Source organism: Bos indicus x Bos taurus, chromosome 5, assembly GCF_003369695.1.
Source record: "Bos indicus x Bos taurus breed Angus x Brahman F1 hybrid chromosome 5, Bos_hybrid_MaternalHap_v2.0, whole genome shotgun sequence".
Classification (NCBI taxonomy): domain Eukaryota; kingdom Metazoa; phylum Chordata; class Mammalia; order Artiodactyla; family Bovidae; genus Bos; species Bos indicus x Bos taurus.
Window position 1 is genome coordinate 84,019,493 of NC_040080.1, and position 20,381 is coordinate 84,039,873.

General features: G+C 36.9%; 1 protein-coding gene across 4 annotated transcripts in view; it reads left to right on the top strand.

The window, feature by feature from the left end:
- TMEM117 (transmembrane protein 117) overlaps nucleotides 1-20,381 on the top strand; it is a 611,331-nt gene that overhangs the window by 389,283 nt on the left and 201,667 nt on the right. For all 4 annotated transcript variants that reach the window (XM_027542636.1, XM_027542638.1, XM_027542639.1 and 1 more), the window contains one exon: nucleotides 4,441-4,538. In XM_027542636.1, the coding sequence (XP_027398437.1) occupies nucleotides 4,441-4,538 (98 nt within the window). The remainder of the gene's footprint in view (nucleotides 1-4,440; nucleotides 4,539-20,381) is intronic.

The window sequence follows — 20,381 nt, forward strand, 5'->3', positions numbered from 1 at the left end:
AACACTGACTTTTAAAACTCGATATTCATCTACCTCTCTATAAAAGTAGAAATACAATACAGAAATTCATGAAACCAGAAGTTCTTTCTTTGAAAAGATCAATAAATATAATGAACTTTTAGCCACACAGACTAAGAGTGGGGTGCCATTGCCTTCTCCCTAAGATAAGAGAGAATATTCAAATTACTAAAATCTAAATGAAAGTGGGACATTACTCTTGATTCTACAGAAATAAAAAGGATTATAAGAGATTATTATGAACAACAATACACCAAAAAGTGGGATAATCTAGATGAAGTGGAGAAATTCCTAGAAACACAAAACCTACAAAAAACTACATTATAAAGAAATAGATTTATAACTAGTAAGAAAACTGAATCAGTAATCAAAAATATCCTAACAAATAAAAGCCCACTGGACATAATGGTTTCACTGGTGAAATCTACCAAACATTTAAAGAACTAAAAAAAAAAAAAAAACAAAAGCCAACAACTCGATATTCATGTTTCTGGTCCAGTTGCACAATGAAAGTGAAAGTGAAAGTGTTAGTCGCTCAGTCATGTCTGACTCTTTGCAACCAATGCACTATAGCCTGCCAGGCTCCTCTGTCCATGGAATTCTAAAGGCAAGCATACTGGAGTGCGTTGTCATTTATCAAACCTTAAAATAAGCTTGGATTCTACTGAGTAAAACTACCTTCAAGGCATAATGCAATAAGGAACATAATGAAGTTCTTGAAAGTGAAAAGTGAAGTCTCTCAGTCATGTCCAGCTCTTTGCAACCCCATGGACTGTAGCCTACCAGGCTCCTCTGTCCATGGGATTTTCCAGGCAATAGTACTGGAGTGGATTGCCATTTCCTTCTCCAGGGGATCTTCCCAACCCAGGGATCGAACCCTGGTCTCCTGAATTGTAGACAGGCGCTTTACCGTCTGAGCCACCAGGGAAGTCCATGAAGTTCTAAATTTTGTGCAAAGACCTAGTAAACAGGAAAGGGTAAGGGAACAACTGTGGAACTCAAAGAGTTAAACAAATATCTCTCGGCTTAGAAAGTCCCACAATTTCAAATTCTAATAATCTTCCTTAGAAGCATCAGCAAGTTTTGCATTGGGTTTATGTTACACAGTAACCTTTTTCTGCATTGTCCTCAGCAACCCCTTTCCTGCATCTTTCCCCACAAAGACTGTCCTTGACCAACACAAGAAATGCATTTGATTTCTCTAATGCAGAAGGTAATTGGATTTTTCTTTATTGAATGCATCCCTTTAATGACTGTCTCTGCTCCTGCCAATTTAGCTGCTAGTGACCTGACATTGATCTGATGATATGACTTAAAATAAAGAGTTGGAGCTGGGGGTGAAAAAGACCAGCTGTCTGGCATTAGAAAAATGTTCTTTGCCTCATCTTGCCGTTTTCCTGAAAAAAGCCTTTATCCTTGAATGTCATTTTTACAAAACATGCTGCTGTAATAATTGGTATATAGCAGCAGATTGCCTCCTTCTAGAAAATATAATAAGTATTTCCCAGAAAGTGCCCTGGAGAAAACATTGAAAATTGAATAAAATCCACCCAGTAATCATTCTGTACCTTGAAAATATTTATTACCATGCAGCCACTTTCTGAAACAGGATAAATATTGTTGAACAGAATTAATTAAATCTGTTACAAAACTGGTGAAACATGAAATATTTATTTAAGTATTTATTTACTTAACCTTGAGGTTTTGTAAAAAATAAAATTTGACAAGAGAATTGTTATTCAAGACGTTTATGAAGGAATAGTGGATGAAGTCATTATATTTGGAAGAATAGCAATTCTTTCCTTAAGGGGAGTTATGATATAAAACTTTTTATGCCCAAGAATATATGGAATTTAAATATCTCTGCTTTTGTCTTTGCTCATTTTCTCGTAAGCATGTAACTCACTTGATTCATGTTTCGCTTTTATTCTATCATCTTCCCTTTGTTCATTCTGTTAAATATCATGAATCTTTTTTGATTGAAGATACAATCTATAGGCAGTAGTCTGAGTGAGAAAATAAAATCTTGTAATTGTAAAGTGTCATGAAGAAAATAAATGATAAAGTCATTAATAAATAAGTTTCCTTTAAAAGTAAATGAAACAAGTGTTTTTCCTTTTGAATTCATATCACTTGCATTCACAATTACCAAAGTCATTAACAATTTAAAGAAAAAAACTGAAAGTTTGTATTAAGACTACTTATGCTTGAATCTTCAGATTCAGTAGTACAACCACATCACACACAAAGTTGATGTAAGCCCTGAGTTAGACAAAGGTATAATAAATTCACAGTGTTACTCAGTGATGGTCCATGAACTTGCTTTGGTTCTCATCAACCAAGAGAAGCTTGGGAGTTCTATCCAAGAAGTGATATTGAAAAGAGACTATAAAGAAGAAATGAGTGAATATTTCCTGGAGACTGGGCTCCTTACCCTCTGTTCTGATTTCATCTTAGTCACTAGCATGCTAGTGAGTGTTTTTAGAGACCATTTCTTAGATGTTGTACAGCACATCAAGATGGGCTTGCCTGAGAATTGGTGTGCCTTCCACAGAAATTCCAGTGGTATGGAAGGGGTCACTGATCCAGAAGGCATCCCCCCTCTACCCAGTCAAAATCTTTTATCATAAATGATTAAATCTCACCCATTCCATTCCAGTCAGATCATTGTTGGAAGTCACACTTAAATGTAATGTTAACACTTTAAGAGAGCATGAAAAAGTATATTTTAATTGATGATGAAAATGTTTCCTTACTCAATTCAGTATATCTCATCCTATATATTTTCTTAATTTTGAATTTGTTTTGTTTTAATTTGAACTCTATAAATTAAATATATAATTAATGAAATACTATTCTCTTAAAAGGAAGGTATATTTTGTGAAAAAAGGAACATGTGTGTGTATATACACAATACATTTTCTTTTATTAGAAAAAGTAGATTCCCCATCTATCAGCTTTTTAAAAATACTTTTGTAATCAGTTATTTACTTATGATTATTTTTAATATTCGAAACTATTAATATGAGATGTGGCCAGTGAGCAGTTTACTTTGTTAATGCATTTTTGTGCTTTTTAAAATTGAAGCATAGTTGATTTACAGTATTATATTAGTTTCAGGTGTACAACATAATTCAGTATTTTATAGATTATACTCTATTTAAAGTTATTATAAAATATTGACTATATTCCCCATGTTGTACAATATATCATTTTAGCTTATTTATTTTATATATAAGAATTTGTACCTCTTATCCTCTTACCCCTATCTAGCTGTTAATGCATTTGTAAAAACAAGCATGCATTTATATCAATTCATTTCCTTGTATCTTCTTTGAGCAAATATTTTGAAGTCTTTTATGTAAAAGATTCTTAAGACATTAAAAAGGCAACAAAAACAAATCTTCACTTTCAAGAATTTTAAAATGTAGAGAAGAGAGGGAAATAGTACATAAATGAGTAAAATAGAAGGTGGAAAGGGATCTGTGACATAAGAAGGATGACTCAAGAACCACAGTTGGAAGGAACAGGGAAAAGCATCACAGTGGTGATGTGACTTTACCCAAGATGTCAGAATCTGTGCGTGTGAGAAAAAGAGGTATAGCATTTTTGAGAAAATGCTGGATAATTAGAATAAATGTGCCATGTAAAGGGTTCAAGTCATGGGACTTCCTTGGTGGTCCATTTTTAAAAAATCCACCTCCCAAAGCAGGAGACATGGGTTTGGTCCCTGATCTGGGAACTAAGATCCTACATGCCTCGGGACAACTAGCCCATGTGCCACAGCTAGAGAAGAGCCAGCATGCCACAACGAAAGATCACATGGGCTGCTACTAAGACCTGATGCAGCAAAATAAATAAATAAATACATTTTTAAAAGGGTTCATACCATTGAAAGGGAAAAGGGAGAAAAAAGAAGTCACTATTTTGATTAGTAGTATAGGTAAAAATCTCAACACATCAGGAAATATTTGAATTTTGGAGTTTCTGATTTAGAAACATTTTAAAAGAATATGGCATTTAATTTAAATATTATGTTTTTGTTTCTATGGAGAAGTTAACAGTATCTTAAGATGCTTCCTTATATAAGATCATCTTGATGGATGTGTTTTAAAAAAAATAGCACTATTTGATATGTTGAACGACCTTGAATATGCTCATTCATTATGTAAAGTCAAATGAACTGTGAAAACTTTTAACTGAAGGAAATATATCCTTGTAATTTTTATCTCTGCATGTGTTCTAATTTTAAAATACATATTTTATTCTTAGAAAAATGTGGATTTTATATATATATAATTTATGTGTGTGTGTGTATATATATATATATATATATATATATATATATTTTTTTTTTTTTTTTAAAGCTGAATGGAAGATTTATTTATGAAAGTGCCTAATAAGTTTCTTTCATTGTTGCAGGTCACTGATATGATGCTTCAGGACAAACCCTATCCTGATTGGGGAAAATCTGCAAGAGCTTTCTGGAAGAAAGGAAATGTTAGAATCATTTTATTCTGGTAAGAGACTGTTTCATTTATTGACTGTGTCTTGCCTCATTCACAAAGGACTTGAGTTCGATTTAGTTTTCTTTAAATATATAGAATTCTAACTAGAGAGGCATTTCTAGTGGACACTATGCTCCATCATTGAAATGATGAAAACCATTATCCTAACTAATCACTTTTTGCCTACACATTGTTGCATATACCCATTTACAAGAGATACATTTACTAATACAGTAAAGCAAATAAGATTTTATCAGAGGTAAGTAGGTTTTTGACTCAGTAAAAATAAGCTAGACTTTTCCGTGAAATCTGATATAAAATTCAGTAAATACTGAATTTCCAACATATTTGACAGGATGTAATTTTGCTTTGAAGAAATCATACACGGAGGGAAATTCGCTACAGATCACATCTGGCTCATTGGCACTTCTTTATGTAATTTCCTTTAGTTGTCCAGCCCAATTATTGCAATGAGAAAACAATCCATGTCTTATAGAACTTTGTTTTTTGGTGGAGTCAATGTTATTTATACATATTTGAACAAGCTTAGACAGAAATGGTAGGAATACAGAAACAGCAAGAAGGGCACTTCACCAGGCTGTGTGACACCACGCAAGCACGGGGATTCAACCTGATGCGTGAAAAGTTATCTACTCTGACACTCAGAAGCCTTGTAACTGATGATAATTTGAACTTCATAAATTGCATAAAGTGCATACTGCTTACCTGCATTTCAAAAAGAAAAAATAAAATCTCTTTATTCTTGGATTTAATTCAGAGATTTTATTTTTTCATGTACAGACTCCAAAAATCATGGTCACCAAGTACTTGGAAGAAAGTGTACACTCTAAGCTATCTTTATGCTTTAGCAATATTACTAAATATTGCTTTCGATATACAGTATTTTGAATTCAATTATTAGCAAGTAAACAAAAATTTTTTACTGCTATAAAAATGAATATGATTTTGTAGATGTTTATTCACAACTTGTCTCTATAAGTCAAGTGTGGCCTATTTTTATGATGCATTTAACTTTATATCTTTTCCTATTTGTAAGCTCCCATGTAGCTTGACCAGATAATATATAATATAATAATTATAGCATGTATTTACTGAAGGTATGTTTTACTCCAGTCTCTGTGCTGAGTATTTACTCATTTCATCCTGATAACCCTATAAGTAAGTGTTATTACTATAAGTATAGGTCTCTGACTTTAAGGCTCCAATTCTTAATCTTTACACTAGATTATCTCTAGAAAAACCAAGGATACATTGGTGTGCAAATTCCAAATGATTATCCTTAATCATTATTTAGGTAATGATGCTAAATAAGAGTGTGAAATTCTGGAAGATCATTCTACCCTATAGAATTCTGTACAGGGATTTTAAGAACCATGATTTAAAAGGAGATAAACTGTAATATTGAAAGTGTTTATGGGCTATGTCTCTTTTAAAATATCCATTTACTGTGGAGGATTTCCCTGGCAGTCCAGTGGTCAAGACTCAGTGCTCCCATTGTAGGGCACATGGGTTCAATCCCTGATCAAGGAAGTAAGATCCCACATGCCCCTTGGAGTGGCCAAAAATAAATGACTAAGATAGTCATTTATTTTTTTTAAATCCATTTACTACGTTTACAGATATTTTGTATTATTAAATGTATCGGCAGAGGCAGCCCATTGATTATTGCAGGCTACAGTTGCAAAGAGTCGGACACAACTAAGCAACTAACACATACTTTGTGTATTAGATAATATATTTGAGAGATGATTTTTCATTGTTATATTTCAGAGCTTGGAGAGCATAAAACAACTGGAGGAAAATTTAAATACCAATTTGAACATATTTTTTCCTATTTTATCCATTACATATAGTCAGATTATCTTGACAACAGTATTCATGGTTTTAAAAAAAAGGAAAATCTGATGTAAAAAGGTGAATAAGGAAATTATGTGGGAAACAAAGAAATCTCCTTTTTTGTTTCTACTTTTCAGATAAAAGGGATTTAGCAAGTATAAAGAACATTTGTTTTTTTAGCTCTAGGAGATAAAAATATAGAAATCATTGGCAAGGTTTTAAATGAAATAAAAGATAGTATTTACGTACTCTGTGTCACCCATTCAAAAAGAGGTTTTTTTTTTTTTTTTTTTTGGTTTTTCCCTAGTTAAGGAGAGATGAATTTATGTAAACAAAAGAAATCTGTAGTAAAGAAATTTTGCAAAGGAAAGGCTTTATAAGTTGCAGTGTGATTGTGTGCCAGAGTTTAAACATTACAACATGCAATTATGTTGTTGTAAACTTACCTTTTACCTATATGTAGCTGCTTTAACTCACATTTCTGATTCTGTCAGAAAGTATTTCATTTACAACTATGTGGCTAAGTTCTTCCTTGATTCTTAGTAATAGATGTTTCTACACTGGAGGCAATGGTTCTTTCTTTCAGTAAATGTGTAAAGGTATATTTATTTCATGGGCCTTTAAGCCTTGGAGGAGACTCAACTATGGTAGGTTTGAAAATACTAAATGCAAAAGGACAGACTATAGAACTACCCTTCCAAAGCCCCATTCCCAGGCCTTTTGTTAACTACAAAGAATACAAGTTTAAAATCTAAATCCTAAATTAATGCTGTAATGTGTGTGTGATCAGTTGTGTCTGATCTTTGCAACCTCATGGACTGTAGCCTTCCAGGCTTCTCTGTCCATGGAATTCTCCAGGCAAGAATACTGTGGTGGATAGCCATTCCTTGATCCAGGGGATCTTCCTGATCCAGAAATCGAACCCGAGTCTCCTGCGTTGCAGGATAATTCTTTATGTCTCAGCCACCAGGGAAGCCCCAAGTTAATGCCACATACTGTTCTAATTTCCAGAGGGACTCCCAAAGCCTATTTTCACTCACCTGTATCTGAAGTAAATGTACATAAACATGGACATAAAATAACAAGTAGGATAATACTTATGTTAGCGTCCATCTCCCTCCTCTATTTACTCTCTGGAGACATAATTTATATGCTTTTGAGGGAAAACATGTTGCAAAGATATTTCCCAAAGTCTTATATTAAAAAATAAGGGAAGACACTCTTCTGTAATTAGTAGGAGAATCAATGGAAGAAGAAACTGGGAGAGCTGGTGGGTCATTCGAGCTTCACAGATACTTCAGTTCCTTGCCCTGGAGACACATTAAGAGGATTGCACTTTTTTGCACCCTCTGATCACATGACTTGTTTTGACCAATTAAAATGTGAGTGGAAGAGACATGGGTTACCTCTAAGTAGAAGCATTTAATTGCCAATGAGAAGCATTGAAAAATGGCTCCTTTCTTGGTAGCCACTGTTGGAGTTTGAGTCTAGCTGGAGCCCTTGTCATTCAGGCTCCATGAATGACCAGAATAGAGCCAGCATCCTTAAAAACACATGTAGTGTAAGTGAGGAATAAGTCTTTGCAAATGTTAAGCCACTGAGATTTGGGGATGTTTGATAGGGCAACAAAAACCAGCCTGTCCTTATGTACCCTAAAAAGTGGAGTGCTGTCACAGCAGAAGGTGAAAATTTTTCTCTTTTAAGGGCTGGAGAGAAAATGGCAAGGAAACCAATGATGAAGGCTAGAAAGATGGCAGTGCAGATGTTATAGTGCCAAAGCATTTGGTAAAAATTGTGGCCTGTGATTAATTAGATGCTTAGACTTGGAAAGCATAGTGTATGGCTATGTGTGTCTGGATATAACCGACCTCTTCCATTCTACTCTGTTGCATAGAAGAGATTGCATTTCATTTTTTCTGTATTTGATGATTCAGTTCAGTTTAGTCACTCAGTCATGTCCAGCTCTTTCAACTCCATGGACTGCAGCATGCCAGGCTTCTCTATCACCAACTCCTGGAGTTTGCTCAAACTAATGTCCATCCAGTTGGTGATGCCATGCAACCATCTCATCCTCTGTCATCCCCTTCTGCTGCCTTCAATCTTTCCCAGCATTAGAATCTTTTCCAATGAGTCAGTTCTTTGCATCATGTGGCCAAAGTTTTGGAGTTTCAGTTTCAGCATCAGTCTTTCCAATGAATATTCAGGACTGATTTCCTTAAGGATTAATTGGTTGGATCTCCTTGCAGTCCAAGGGACTCTCAAGAGTCTTCCCCAACACCACAGTTCAAAAGCATCAAATCTTGGGTGCTCATCTTTCTTTGTAGTCCTACTCTCACATCCATACATGACTACTGGAAAAAACATAACTTTGACTAAACGGACCTTTGTTGATAAAGTAAGGTCTCTGCTTTTTAATATGCTATCTAGGTTGGTCAAAGCTTTTCTTCCAAGGAGCAAGAGTCTTTTAATTTCATGGCTGCAGTCACCATCTTCAGTGATTTTGGAGCCCAAAAAAATAAAGTCTCTCCCTATTTCCATTGTTTCCCATCTATTTGCCATGAATTGATGGGACTGGATGCCATGATCTTAGCTTTTTGAAGGTTGAGTTTTAAACTAACTTTTTCACTTTATATATATTTTTTTAAAGTACTTTGTCTAGTGCCCTTATGGTTTGGGCTGGGAACTTTTGATCATGATTATCTTTATTCTTGACTGAGAAACAAATGAGCTGATGCTGGTTTTTCTACTTTGAGTATTATGGTTATTACTCAAGTCTAACAAGGTTATTTGACCAGACAAGAGCTAATCAAGAAATTATTATTATCTTAATATATATATGTGTGGGAGAGTAACATGATAACAATAATAATAAATGAAATAAAGTAATAAAAAGGACTGGAGAATTAGGGAAATATCAGTCAGAAGGGTTTTAGTAATAGCTTTACTAATATCCAGATTTATGTCCTATATTTCTACTTTGAGTTTCCACTTTCTTTTCTGTAAAAGGGATGTTTGTTACTTCATGCAGTCCTTTTCAGCTCTGCAGTGCTATTTTTTATTGTAAGATTAAGGTGTTAGAGAGTAATTCTGTCTGCTTTACTCCAGAGAGCAGAATATGGACTGCTTTAGTCTGAATGTTTGTGTCCCTCCAAAATTCCTATGTTGAACTCTCGATGTCCTCTGTAGGACCTTTGGGAGGTGCTTAGGTGGTGATGGTGGTGCCTGTAGAAATGGGACTGGTGCATTTATTAAAAAAGGCCACAGCCCGTTCTACCATGTGAGGACACACTGAGAAGGCACCAGTTATAAATTAGGAAGGAGGGTCTCACCAAACTTGACCATGCTGATACCTTCGTCTTGGACTTCAGGCCTCCAGAATTGTGAGAAATAGATGTCTGGTGTATATGTGTCACCCAGTGTGTGATACTTTGCCATTACAGCCCAAGTGGACTAAGATATGAGTCAATGAGTGTAAGTCCCATGAAACAGATTTAGGTCCAAGTATGAAAGAATGCCCTAATAACATGAGCCTCTGAGTGCTGAATGAGCCTGCCTGATGTCCTGCTAAATTCCCCATCAGTGGAAGTATTCCTGCTAAGACTACTACATAATCCTTCAGGGATGCTATACAGGATTTTCACATTGAATGAGAAAAAAGATAAATCACTTAAAATTTTCATCAAACTTCAAGATTCTCTGACTCTACATTTTTAACTAGAAAAGTACTGCATATTGATTTTTAATAGAGAGGATACTAATTATAATTTAATATGTTCTGTATAATTCCATCATCATTATAGCAAAATTTTTGCAGTAGACAATAATTCATGAAAGGTTCCAGGGGCAACTAGAGTATGCACAGTTTTTTTGCCTCACTTCCCAAGTAATAAATGAGCCCATATCTTCTCTCTGGATGGATTTTGTCTTTTTGCCTTCAGCCTTCCTTCCACATCAACATGCCTCTTTATACAGTTGTCTATCTTTAATTAAAAGCTGCCTCTGTGAGGAAAAGCAGAACATTTTTAGCCCAGGTCATGTAACTGTACCTATTGAATCAGTCACCTTCACCTTATACACTACACTAAGTTAACAGGCTCTATTTAAATCTGGCTACTTCACAGTGCATGGATCCAAGGATATGCTTCACCTGGTTTTCTTGTTAAATGTTGAGTTTCCTACTGCTGGATAAATAGATGATTGATGTTGCATTACTGTTTTGTCAGACTGATGTGTTATATCACTTGGTGATTTTCATGTAAAAAGTAGATTTTATATTTATGCCTTAGGGATTTAACTCTCAATCATATATTTATGCCTGGCCATTAATACACATGCCCTTCGATACATAATTTTGCGGAATTAAGAAAAAGTCTTATTGTCATTAACTTATTTAAGTAAATGCTTAAGCACTGGGTACAATATGGTTAGAAGTAGTTAGAAGCACAACTGGAGCAGGTTGCCTGACTTTCAGTCCTGGCTTTATTACTTACCATGTGTGTCAGTTGTTACTACTTTGTTTTACCTGGTATTATGGTATGTTCACTTCATGGGAAATAGATGGGGAAACAGTGGTAACAGTGTCAGACTTTATTTTTCTGGGCTCCAAAAACACTGCAAATGGTGACTGCAGCCATGAAATTAAAAGACGCTTACTCCTTGGAAGGAAAGTTATGACCAACCTAGATAGCATATTCAAAAGTAGAGACATTACTTTGCCAACAAAGGTTCGTCTAGTCAAGGCTATGGTTTTTCCTGTGGTCATGTATGGATGTGAGAGTTGGACTGTGAAGAAGGCTGAGCCCAGAAGAATTAATGCTTTTGAACTGTGGTGTTGGAGAAGACTCTTGAGAGTCCCTTGGACTGCAAGGAGATCCAACCAGTCCATTCTGAAGATCAGCCCTGGATTTCTTTGGAAGGAATGATGCTAAAGCTGAAACTCCAGTACTTTGGCCACCTCATGCGAAGAGTTGACTCACTGGAAAAGACTGTGATGCTGGGAGGGATTGGGGGCAAGAGGAGAAGGGGACGACAGAGGATGAGATGGCAGGATGGCATCACTGACTCGAATGACGTGAGTCTGGGTGAACTCTGGGAGTTGGTGATGGACAGGGAGGCCTGGCGTGCTGCGATTCATGGGGTTGCAAAGAGTCGGACACGACTGAGTGACTGAACTGAACTGAATGGTATGTTATGGAAACAATGGCAGCTTTTGTTTTCTTGGGCTCCAAAATCACTGAGGATGCTGACTGCAGCCATGAAATTAAAAGACGCTTGCTCTTTGGAAGAAAAGTTATGACACACCTATGTATGCACAGTTGCTCAGTCATGTCTGACTCTTTGCGACCCCGTGGACTGTAGTCCACAGGCTCCTCTGTCCATGGAATTTTCCAGGCAAGAATACTGGAGTGTGTTGCCATTTATTTCTCCAAAGAAAAACCTAGACAGCGTATTAAAAAGCAGAGACATCATGTTGCTGACAAAGGTTCCTATAGTCAAAGCTATGGTTTTTCCGGTAGTCATGTATGGATGTTGAACCACAAAGAAAGCTGAGTGCCAAAGAACTGATGCTTTCAAATTGTGAGCTGGAGAAGACTCTTGAGAGTCCTTTGGAAAGCAATGAGATCAAACCAGTATATCCTGAAAAAAGTCAACCCTGAATATTCACTGAAAGGACTGATGCTGAAACTGAAGCTACAATACTTTGGCCACCTGATGCAAACGGGTGACTCCCTGGAAAAGACCTTGAATGCTGGGAAGGATTGAGGGCAGGAGGAGAAGGGGGCAACAGAGGATGAGATGGCTGGATGGCATCACTGACTCCATGGACATGAGTTTGAGCAAACTCAGAGAGATAGTGAAAGACAGGGAAGCCTAGTGTGCTGCAGTCCATGGGCTTGAAAAGAGTTGGACACAAATGAGCAAATGAACAACAGGAGATGTTACAACTGGTATTATGAGCACCAGGTGCTCTCTATGATGCTGAGAATACAACTTTGAAAGAGAAAATAAGGACTCTGACAGCATAATGTTCTGTCCTGTGAGAAATATGGTAGTAGAAGGAAATACCTACCAACTGTAAGTGCTGTGATATTGTTTGAGGTGAGCTATAGGGATGGTTTACCTAGGGGTGAGATGTCGTCCAGGATAAGGAGTAGCCAGAAACATGATGATTGGTTAGGTATGTGGAAGTTCAGGGTATTGTTGAGTGGTTAGGCCTGAGCCACTAAAAGGATGATTATGGTACTCACTAAGATAGGAGATCCCGGTGGAGGACTAAGTCTTAAGTAGAGGTATACCAAATCCAGACTTGAGCATGTTCTTGTACTAATTGAGATACCTACTATGCAGTTCTCTATAGGGACGTGAAGCTAAGGAGTGATGTCGAGACAAAAATACAACTAACGTTTGTATTTTGATTTACATTTTTATACTTTTGTAGATGTCATTATCTACATATATACAGTGTTTGAGTGAGTGTAGAATAAAAAGAGGGCTTCCCAGGTGACGCTAGAGGTAAAGAACTGCCTGCCAATGCAGGACTCATAAGAGAATGGGTTCGATTCCTGAGTCAGGAAAATCCCCTGGAGGAGGGCATGGCAACCCACTCCAGTATTCTTACCTGAAGAATCCCATGGTTAGAGGAGCCTGGCAGGCTATGGTCCATAGGGTTGCAAAGAGTATGGCACAACTGAAGTGACTTAGCGCGTGTGCGCACGCGCGCGCACACACACACACACACACACACACACACACACACACAGAGTGAAAAGATCTGCTAGAATAAACCTGCAGAGCTCTTTTATTTAGGAGCAGGCAGAAGAGGCATCTTCAGAGAAGACAGAGAAAGAGGGGACAAAAAGAATGAAAATTCCAAAAAAGGTGTTTCATGGATTCCAAGAAAAGAGAGAATGTCAAGAGACAATTATGTCAACAGTGAAATGCTGGTGATATATCAAATAAGATCAAAATGCAAAGTGTCAATGGGACTTCACTCTAAAATTACCATCAGTGATGAGCTTGACAAGAATGGTTTTCTGGAATGTTGCTGATAGATTCCAGATTTGTACCTCTCTTGTATCAAGGGTAAACCCATGTTTAGAAGAGGAGGAAAGAAGAACAGTGAGGTAATTCAGAAGGTAAGAGAGAAAATTAGAGGAACATTTATATTTAAAAATTAATGTTTCCCAGGAAAATTTAAATATAGTTTACTGATTTGGTTATTAATGTATTTGTTTCATCCAGAGCATATTCATTTTTCCCCCAAGAGATAGAGCTCATATCAAATTATTTGCTGCCCAGATATTGAATGAAAAGCTCTTAAATTCTGTGGTGACAATTTACTGTTTGTTATTTTCATGTTTTAGTAGGAAGATAGAGAATAAATAGTTAATAGAGTTTTAAATTAAAAATCTTTAAAAGTTTAAAGAAATGTATTAAAGTCAAATGGTGACTTAGTTCTCTCCATATTTCTGCTCAGATCACATTACTTGAGAGCATGACAGCATCTTACCATGTCCCTAGGACTGTGTTCCTGGTACACAGTAAGCATTAAATATACCCTTGTCATGTTGACTACTTTGGTGAGGACTGTCAAATCTAAGATACTCTATGACATTACTGAAAATTTCTTCAGATAGAAGACTTCACTGAAAATGATGAGGATAATTAAAAGTATTTTGACTTTTTGATTAACTGATATGTTTATAAGAAGACTGATAGTGCTTAGGAGTTATTTTCTGAAAAATGTTTAGAAATGTTTAAGTTTAAAAAAATCGTCTTGGTTATAAATTATGTGCTTTACCTACACTAAATTGTCAATTAAAATATCATGGGATATGTTTCTACGGAGACTTAACATTAGCCACACACTGACCCTGAAAATTTTAAATTTAGGATCTTTCCCTCATCTCTTAAAGGTGAGTTAAGTTTAAGGAAAAGGAATTCAGTAAATTGGTGTATCTTACTTACTAGTACTTCCCTCTTATGGGGCTTCCCAGGTGGCACTAGTGGTAAAGAACCTGCCTGCCAGTGCAGGACAAGTAAGAGATGTGGCTTCTGTCACTGAGTGGGGAGGATCCCCTGGAGGAGGGCATGGAAACCCACTCCAGTATTCTTGCCTGGAGAATCCCATGGATGGAGGAGTGTGCCAGGCTATAGTCCATAGGGTCACAGAGTCGGACACAACTGAAGGAACTTAGCACACATGAACCTCCCCATTATAGGCTTTTACTTTAATTGCTAAGCCTGGAATAGCAACCCTGAGCCCAGGAACAATCCTTTGATTTATAAATCTTTGAAAGAAAATGCCCTTTAATAATGGGTTGGAAATACTGCATAGTTTTTCTGTGTAACAGTTATTGATAGAACAGAATTATTCCTCTTGTTTTAAATTTACTGGTCATATGGAGTACTCCCCTGGGCTGGGAGGCCTATACTTTCTAAAGTATAGGTCATGTTTTCTAAGGTCCCTGAGTTCACATATAATAGTATAAATGCACAAAATTAATATAGAAACAATAAATTCTAGAAGAAAAAAAGCAGCATTTAACCAAGTTTAGTGACTCAATTCATCTCAGCAGTGTAGGAACCCTTGCTGGTCTTTTCCTTCTTTCTCATTAATGCACCCTATCCCACTTTCTCTAATAGAGTAAAAATGCAAGTCTTTCATATTAACAAAATTCCAAGTATTTCTATGACTCTACCTATTAGAAAGCCCAAATATTATCTTCACTCTTTCTATTTCCCTAGTAACTATTAGTAGAATATTTTAAGGTATTTATCTTCATCCTGTATATATATTTATATGCAAAGTACCACAGTACAAATGCCTTAAACTGTCTCTTCTAGCATAAAAAGTCCTCCTTAAAAAAAAAAAAGTGTTTGTTTTTGTGGGCTTTGGTCAAAACCTGCCTGTTAGAATTAAAGTTTCCTATTCAGGAGATAATTAGTATTTCAGAAGAGCTGTCAATCTTTATTTAAATTACTCCCATCCTAACTGTCCATCAGCTTTTTTCAGTCTGAATGAGACAACAACAAAGTCTCAGTGTCACCAAGTACAGCTGGTTGTTTAGTGCCCATGATTTATTTTGGTTTACATTCAGTGCTGAGATGGGCGAGCCACCAACTCAGTCTCTGTGGTATATCATTCACTGTTGGAAGCTCACAATTGATTGGTTTTCAAACCAGGATTGCTGGTAAATGATACTTCAACGTTCTCTGCAAGGCAGATCTTTTACTGTTATCAACTAGGAATGAATCATTGTTTATTTCATGAGCCACTGATCAAAACTAAGGCAGTTGAAGAATACAGGGCAAGGTTCATCCAAGACAAGCTGAGGCCTGGGACAGTCATCACCCATGTACAGTTTCTTTCTTTCTGAATTCCCCCCAGCAGTTCTGGTTCCTTAATGCACCCTCTTGTTTTCAGAATATCCTATTCCTACATTTTCCCCTGCTGGGCAGATCTCCCTGTACCTTCTTGCTTTAGAAGAAAGAATGGATTCATTAACCATGTTAAAGACTGAACTGCTTTGATGCTTGATGTTGCACCTGGGAAGCTTTCTGATGAACTAGAGATAGAATGTATAGGCAAGTGTCAGATCAGATGAGACTAAGTTTGTTCTCACATGTGTATTTTTAGCCTAAAGTGAAATTGAAAGTTGTTCAGTCATGTCTGACTCTTTGCAATCCCATGGATTTCTCCAGGCCATGGAATTCTCGAGGCCAAAATACAGGAAAGAATACAGCCTTTCCTTTCTCCAGGTAATCTTCCCAACCCAGGGATCAAATCCAGGTCTTCTGCATTGCAGGCAGATTCTTTAACAGCTGAACCATACAGGAAGCCCAAGAATACTGGAGTGGTGGAGTGGGTAGCCTATCCCTTCTCCAGCGGATATTCCCGACCCAGGAATAGAACCAGGGTCTCCTGCATTGCAGGCAGATTCATTACCAACTGAACTATCAGGGAAGCCCTTTATGTAGCCTAAATGTTAAATAAAATCTGATTATAATGGCTGGGCATATGAGTGACTCACATTTCAGAAACCAAACAAGAACCAGTGTCTTTATGTGTAAGCTGGGCAAAGCTTTGCTCCGGAGTGATCAACGAAACATGCAAGCTTGTCTCACTCATTTATTCATCAAATGGTAAAGAATCTGCCTGCAATGCAGGAGACCAAACCTGGGTTGGAAAGATGCCCTGGAGAAGGGAATAGCAACCTACTCCAGTATTCTTGCCTGGAGAACTCCATGGACAGGGGAGCCTGGTGGTCTACAGTCTGTGGAGTCACAAAGAGTCAGACACAACTGAGTGAATAACACACTATTGCCTGTATTAGGCTTTCTAGTGTGAATGCAACAGTAAACAGGAAACATACATAGTTCTTGCCTCACATGATTTGCTGTCTTTCTTACCAACTAGATTGTTGATTTAGTAAAAATAAATAAGCAAATAAAATTATAAATAATGATAAGTTCTAAGAAGAAAACAAATACCAGGTATTGTAACCTTTTCCAATTCTCTCCCTCTTCAGCTCATATTTCTTGAAAGGATTGCCCACATTTACTGTCCACCTTGGGCTTCCCTGGTGGCTCAGTGGTAAAGAATCTGCCTGCAATGCAGGAGATTTGGTTCCCATCCCTGGATTAGGAAGGACCCCTGGAGGAGGAAATGGCAGCCCACTCCAATATTCTTGCCTGGGAAATCCCATGGATAGAGGAGTCTGGTGGGTATAGTCCTTAGGGTCAAAAAGAGTCAGCCATGACTGAAGTAACTTAGCATGCATACACTCTCTACCTTGCCATTTGCCAATTACACTGTCATCTCTACTCTTCTTCTACTCCATGGTGGTTTCTTGTCATCAGTTCTCCTGAATTTCAGCTTTTGTCAGATTATATTGTACAAACCAACACTGTTTTTGAGGTTAACCAAGCACTTCTGACTTTGGTGGGCCATCTTTTATTTTAAGATGGTCAATTATGGAAGGACATAGTTGAGAAGTATTATCTTGACTTTTTAAATGTTCTTTGGCTCAAAACAGAAAGGGGAACTTTTGCATATGGGTATTAAACATTATGTTATTTTCCTAAATATAAAATGTCATTTTAAAAAACTTTATACCAGTATTGTTGTTGTTGTTCAGCTGCTAAGTTGTGCCCATCTCTTTGTGATTCCATGTACTGCAACATGCCAGGCTTCCCTGTCCTTCATTATCTTTCAGAGTATGCTCAAACTCATGTCCGTTGAGTCAGGGATGTCATCTAACCATTCCATCTTCTGTTGCCCACTTCTCCTCCCACCCTCAGTCTTTCCCAGAATCAGGATCTTTTCCAATGAGTCAGTTCTTCACATCAGGTGGCCAAAGTGGTCTTCAGCATCCAGTAAATATTAGGGGTTGATTCCCTTTAGGATTAACTAGTTTGATCTCCTTGCTGTCCAGGGGACTCTCAGAGTCTTATATAACACCACAATCTGAAAGCATCAAAGCATCTTTGGGGCTCAGCCTTCTTTATAGTCCAGCTCTCATATCCATACATGACTACTGGAAAAACCATATATTTGACTATCCTTTTCATTGTTATTTAGAATAAGAATGAAACTCCAGAAAAGCACTTTTTCTTCATTTTTTAAATTAGTACATATGTGTTGCATGGTCTCTCACTTTGTACAGGGCCTTGTATTTTAGTATTTACAAACTTCTGAGTTTTATTTTTTATTTTATTTTATTTTATTTTTGTTTCATTTTTCTAATAAGCAAACAGCATTTTTCCTCTTGGCTTGATTTACTTATTATTTATTTTTATTTTTTAATAAAAATTTATTTATTTTAATTGGAGGCTAATTACTTTACAATATTGTATTGGTTTTGCCATACATTGACATGAATCCGCCATGGGTGTACCTGTGTTCCCCATCCTGAACCCCCCTCCCACCTCCCTCCCCATCCCCTCCCTCTGGGTCATCCCAGTGCGCCAGCCCCGAGCACTCCGTATCATGCATCCAACCTGGACTGGCAATTCGTTTCACATATGATAATATACATGTTTCAATGCCATTCTCCCAAATCATCCCACCCTTGCCCTCTCCCACAGAGTCCAAAAGACTGTTCTATACATCTGTGTCTCTTTTGTCTTGTATACAGGGTTATCATTACCATCTTTCTAAATGCCATATATATGTGCTAGTATAACTGTATTGGTGTTTTTCTTTCTGGCTTACTTCACTCTGTATAATAGGCTCCAGTTTCATCCACCTCATTAGAACTGGTTCAAATGTATTCTTTTTAATGGCTGAGTAATACTCCATTGTGTATATGTACCATCGTTTTGTCATCCATTCGTCTGCTGATGGACATCTAGGTTGCTTCCATGTCCTGGCTATTATAAACGGTGCTGCGATGAACATTGGGGTACACGTGTCTCTTTCAGTTCTGGTTTCCTTGGTGTGTATGCCCAGCAGTGGGATTGCTGGGTCATATGGCAGTTCTATTTCCACTTTTTTAAAGAATCTCTACACTGTTCTCCATAGTGGCTATACTAGTTTGCATTCCCACCAACAGTGTAAGAGGGCTCTCTTTTCTCCACACCCTCTCCAGCATTTATTGCTTGTAGACTTTTGGATCACAGCCATTCTGACTGGAATGAAATGGTACCTCATTGTGGTTTTGATTTGCATTTCTCTGATAATGAGTGATGTTGAGCATCTTTTCATGTGTTTGTTAGCCATCTGTATGTCTTCTTTGCAGAAATGTCTGTTTACTTCTTTGGCCCATTTTTTGACTGTGTCATTTATTTTTCTGGAATTGAGCTGCAGGAGTTGCTTGTATATTTTTGAGATTAATTCTTTGTCAGTTGCTTCATTTGCTATTATTTTCTCCCATTCTGAAGGCTGTCTTTTCACCTTGCTTATAGTTTCCTTTGTTGTGCAGAAGCCTTTAATTTTAATTAGGTCTCATTTGTTTATTTTTGCTTTTATTTCCAATATTCTGGGAGGTGGGTCATAGAGGATCCTGCTGTGATTTATGTCGGAGAGTGTTTTGCCTATGTTCTCCTCTTGGAATTTTATAGTTTCTGGTCTTACACTTAGATCTTTAATCCATTTTGAGTTTATTTTTGTGTATGGTGTTAGAAAGTGTTCTAGTTTCATTCTTTTACAAGTGGTTGACCAGTTTTCCCAGCACCACTTGTTAAAGAGGTTGTCTTTTCTCTATTGTATATTCTTGCCTCCTTTGTCAAAGATAAGGTGTCCATAGGTGCATGGATTTATCTCTGGGTTTTCTGTTTTGTTCCATTGATCTATATTTCTGTCTTTGTGCCAGTGCCATACTGTCTTGATGACTGTGGCTTTGTAGTAGAGCCTGAAGTCAGGCAAGTTGATTCCTCCAGTTCCATTCTTCTTTCTCAAGATTGCTTTGGCTATTTGAGGTTTTTTGTATTTCCATACAAATTGTGAAATTATTTGTTCTAGCTCTGTGAAGAATACCGTTGGTAGCTTGATAGGGATTGCATTGAATCTATAGATTGCTTTGGGTAGCATACACATTTTCAGTATATTGATTCTTCTGATCCATGAACACAGTATATTTCTCCATCTATTTGTGTCCTCTTTGATTTCTTTCACCAGTGTTTTATGGTTTTCTATATATAGGTCTTTTGTTTCTTTAGGTAGATATATTCCTAAGTATTTTATTCTTTTCGTTGCAATGGTGAATGGAATTGTTTCCTTAATTTCTCTTTCTATTTTCTCATTAGCGTACAGGAATGCAAGGGATTTCTGTGTGTTGATTTTATATCCTGCAATTTTACTATATTCATCGATTAGCTCTAATAGTTTTCTGGTGGAGTCTTTAGGGTTTTCTATGTAGAGGATCATGTCATCTGCAAACAGTGAGAGTTTTACTTCTTCTTTTCCAATTTGGATTCCTTTTATTTCTTTTTCTGCTCTGATTGCTGTGACCAAGACTTCCAAAACTATGTTGAATAGTAGTGGTGAAAGTGGGC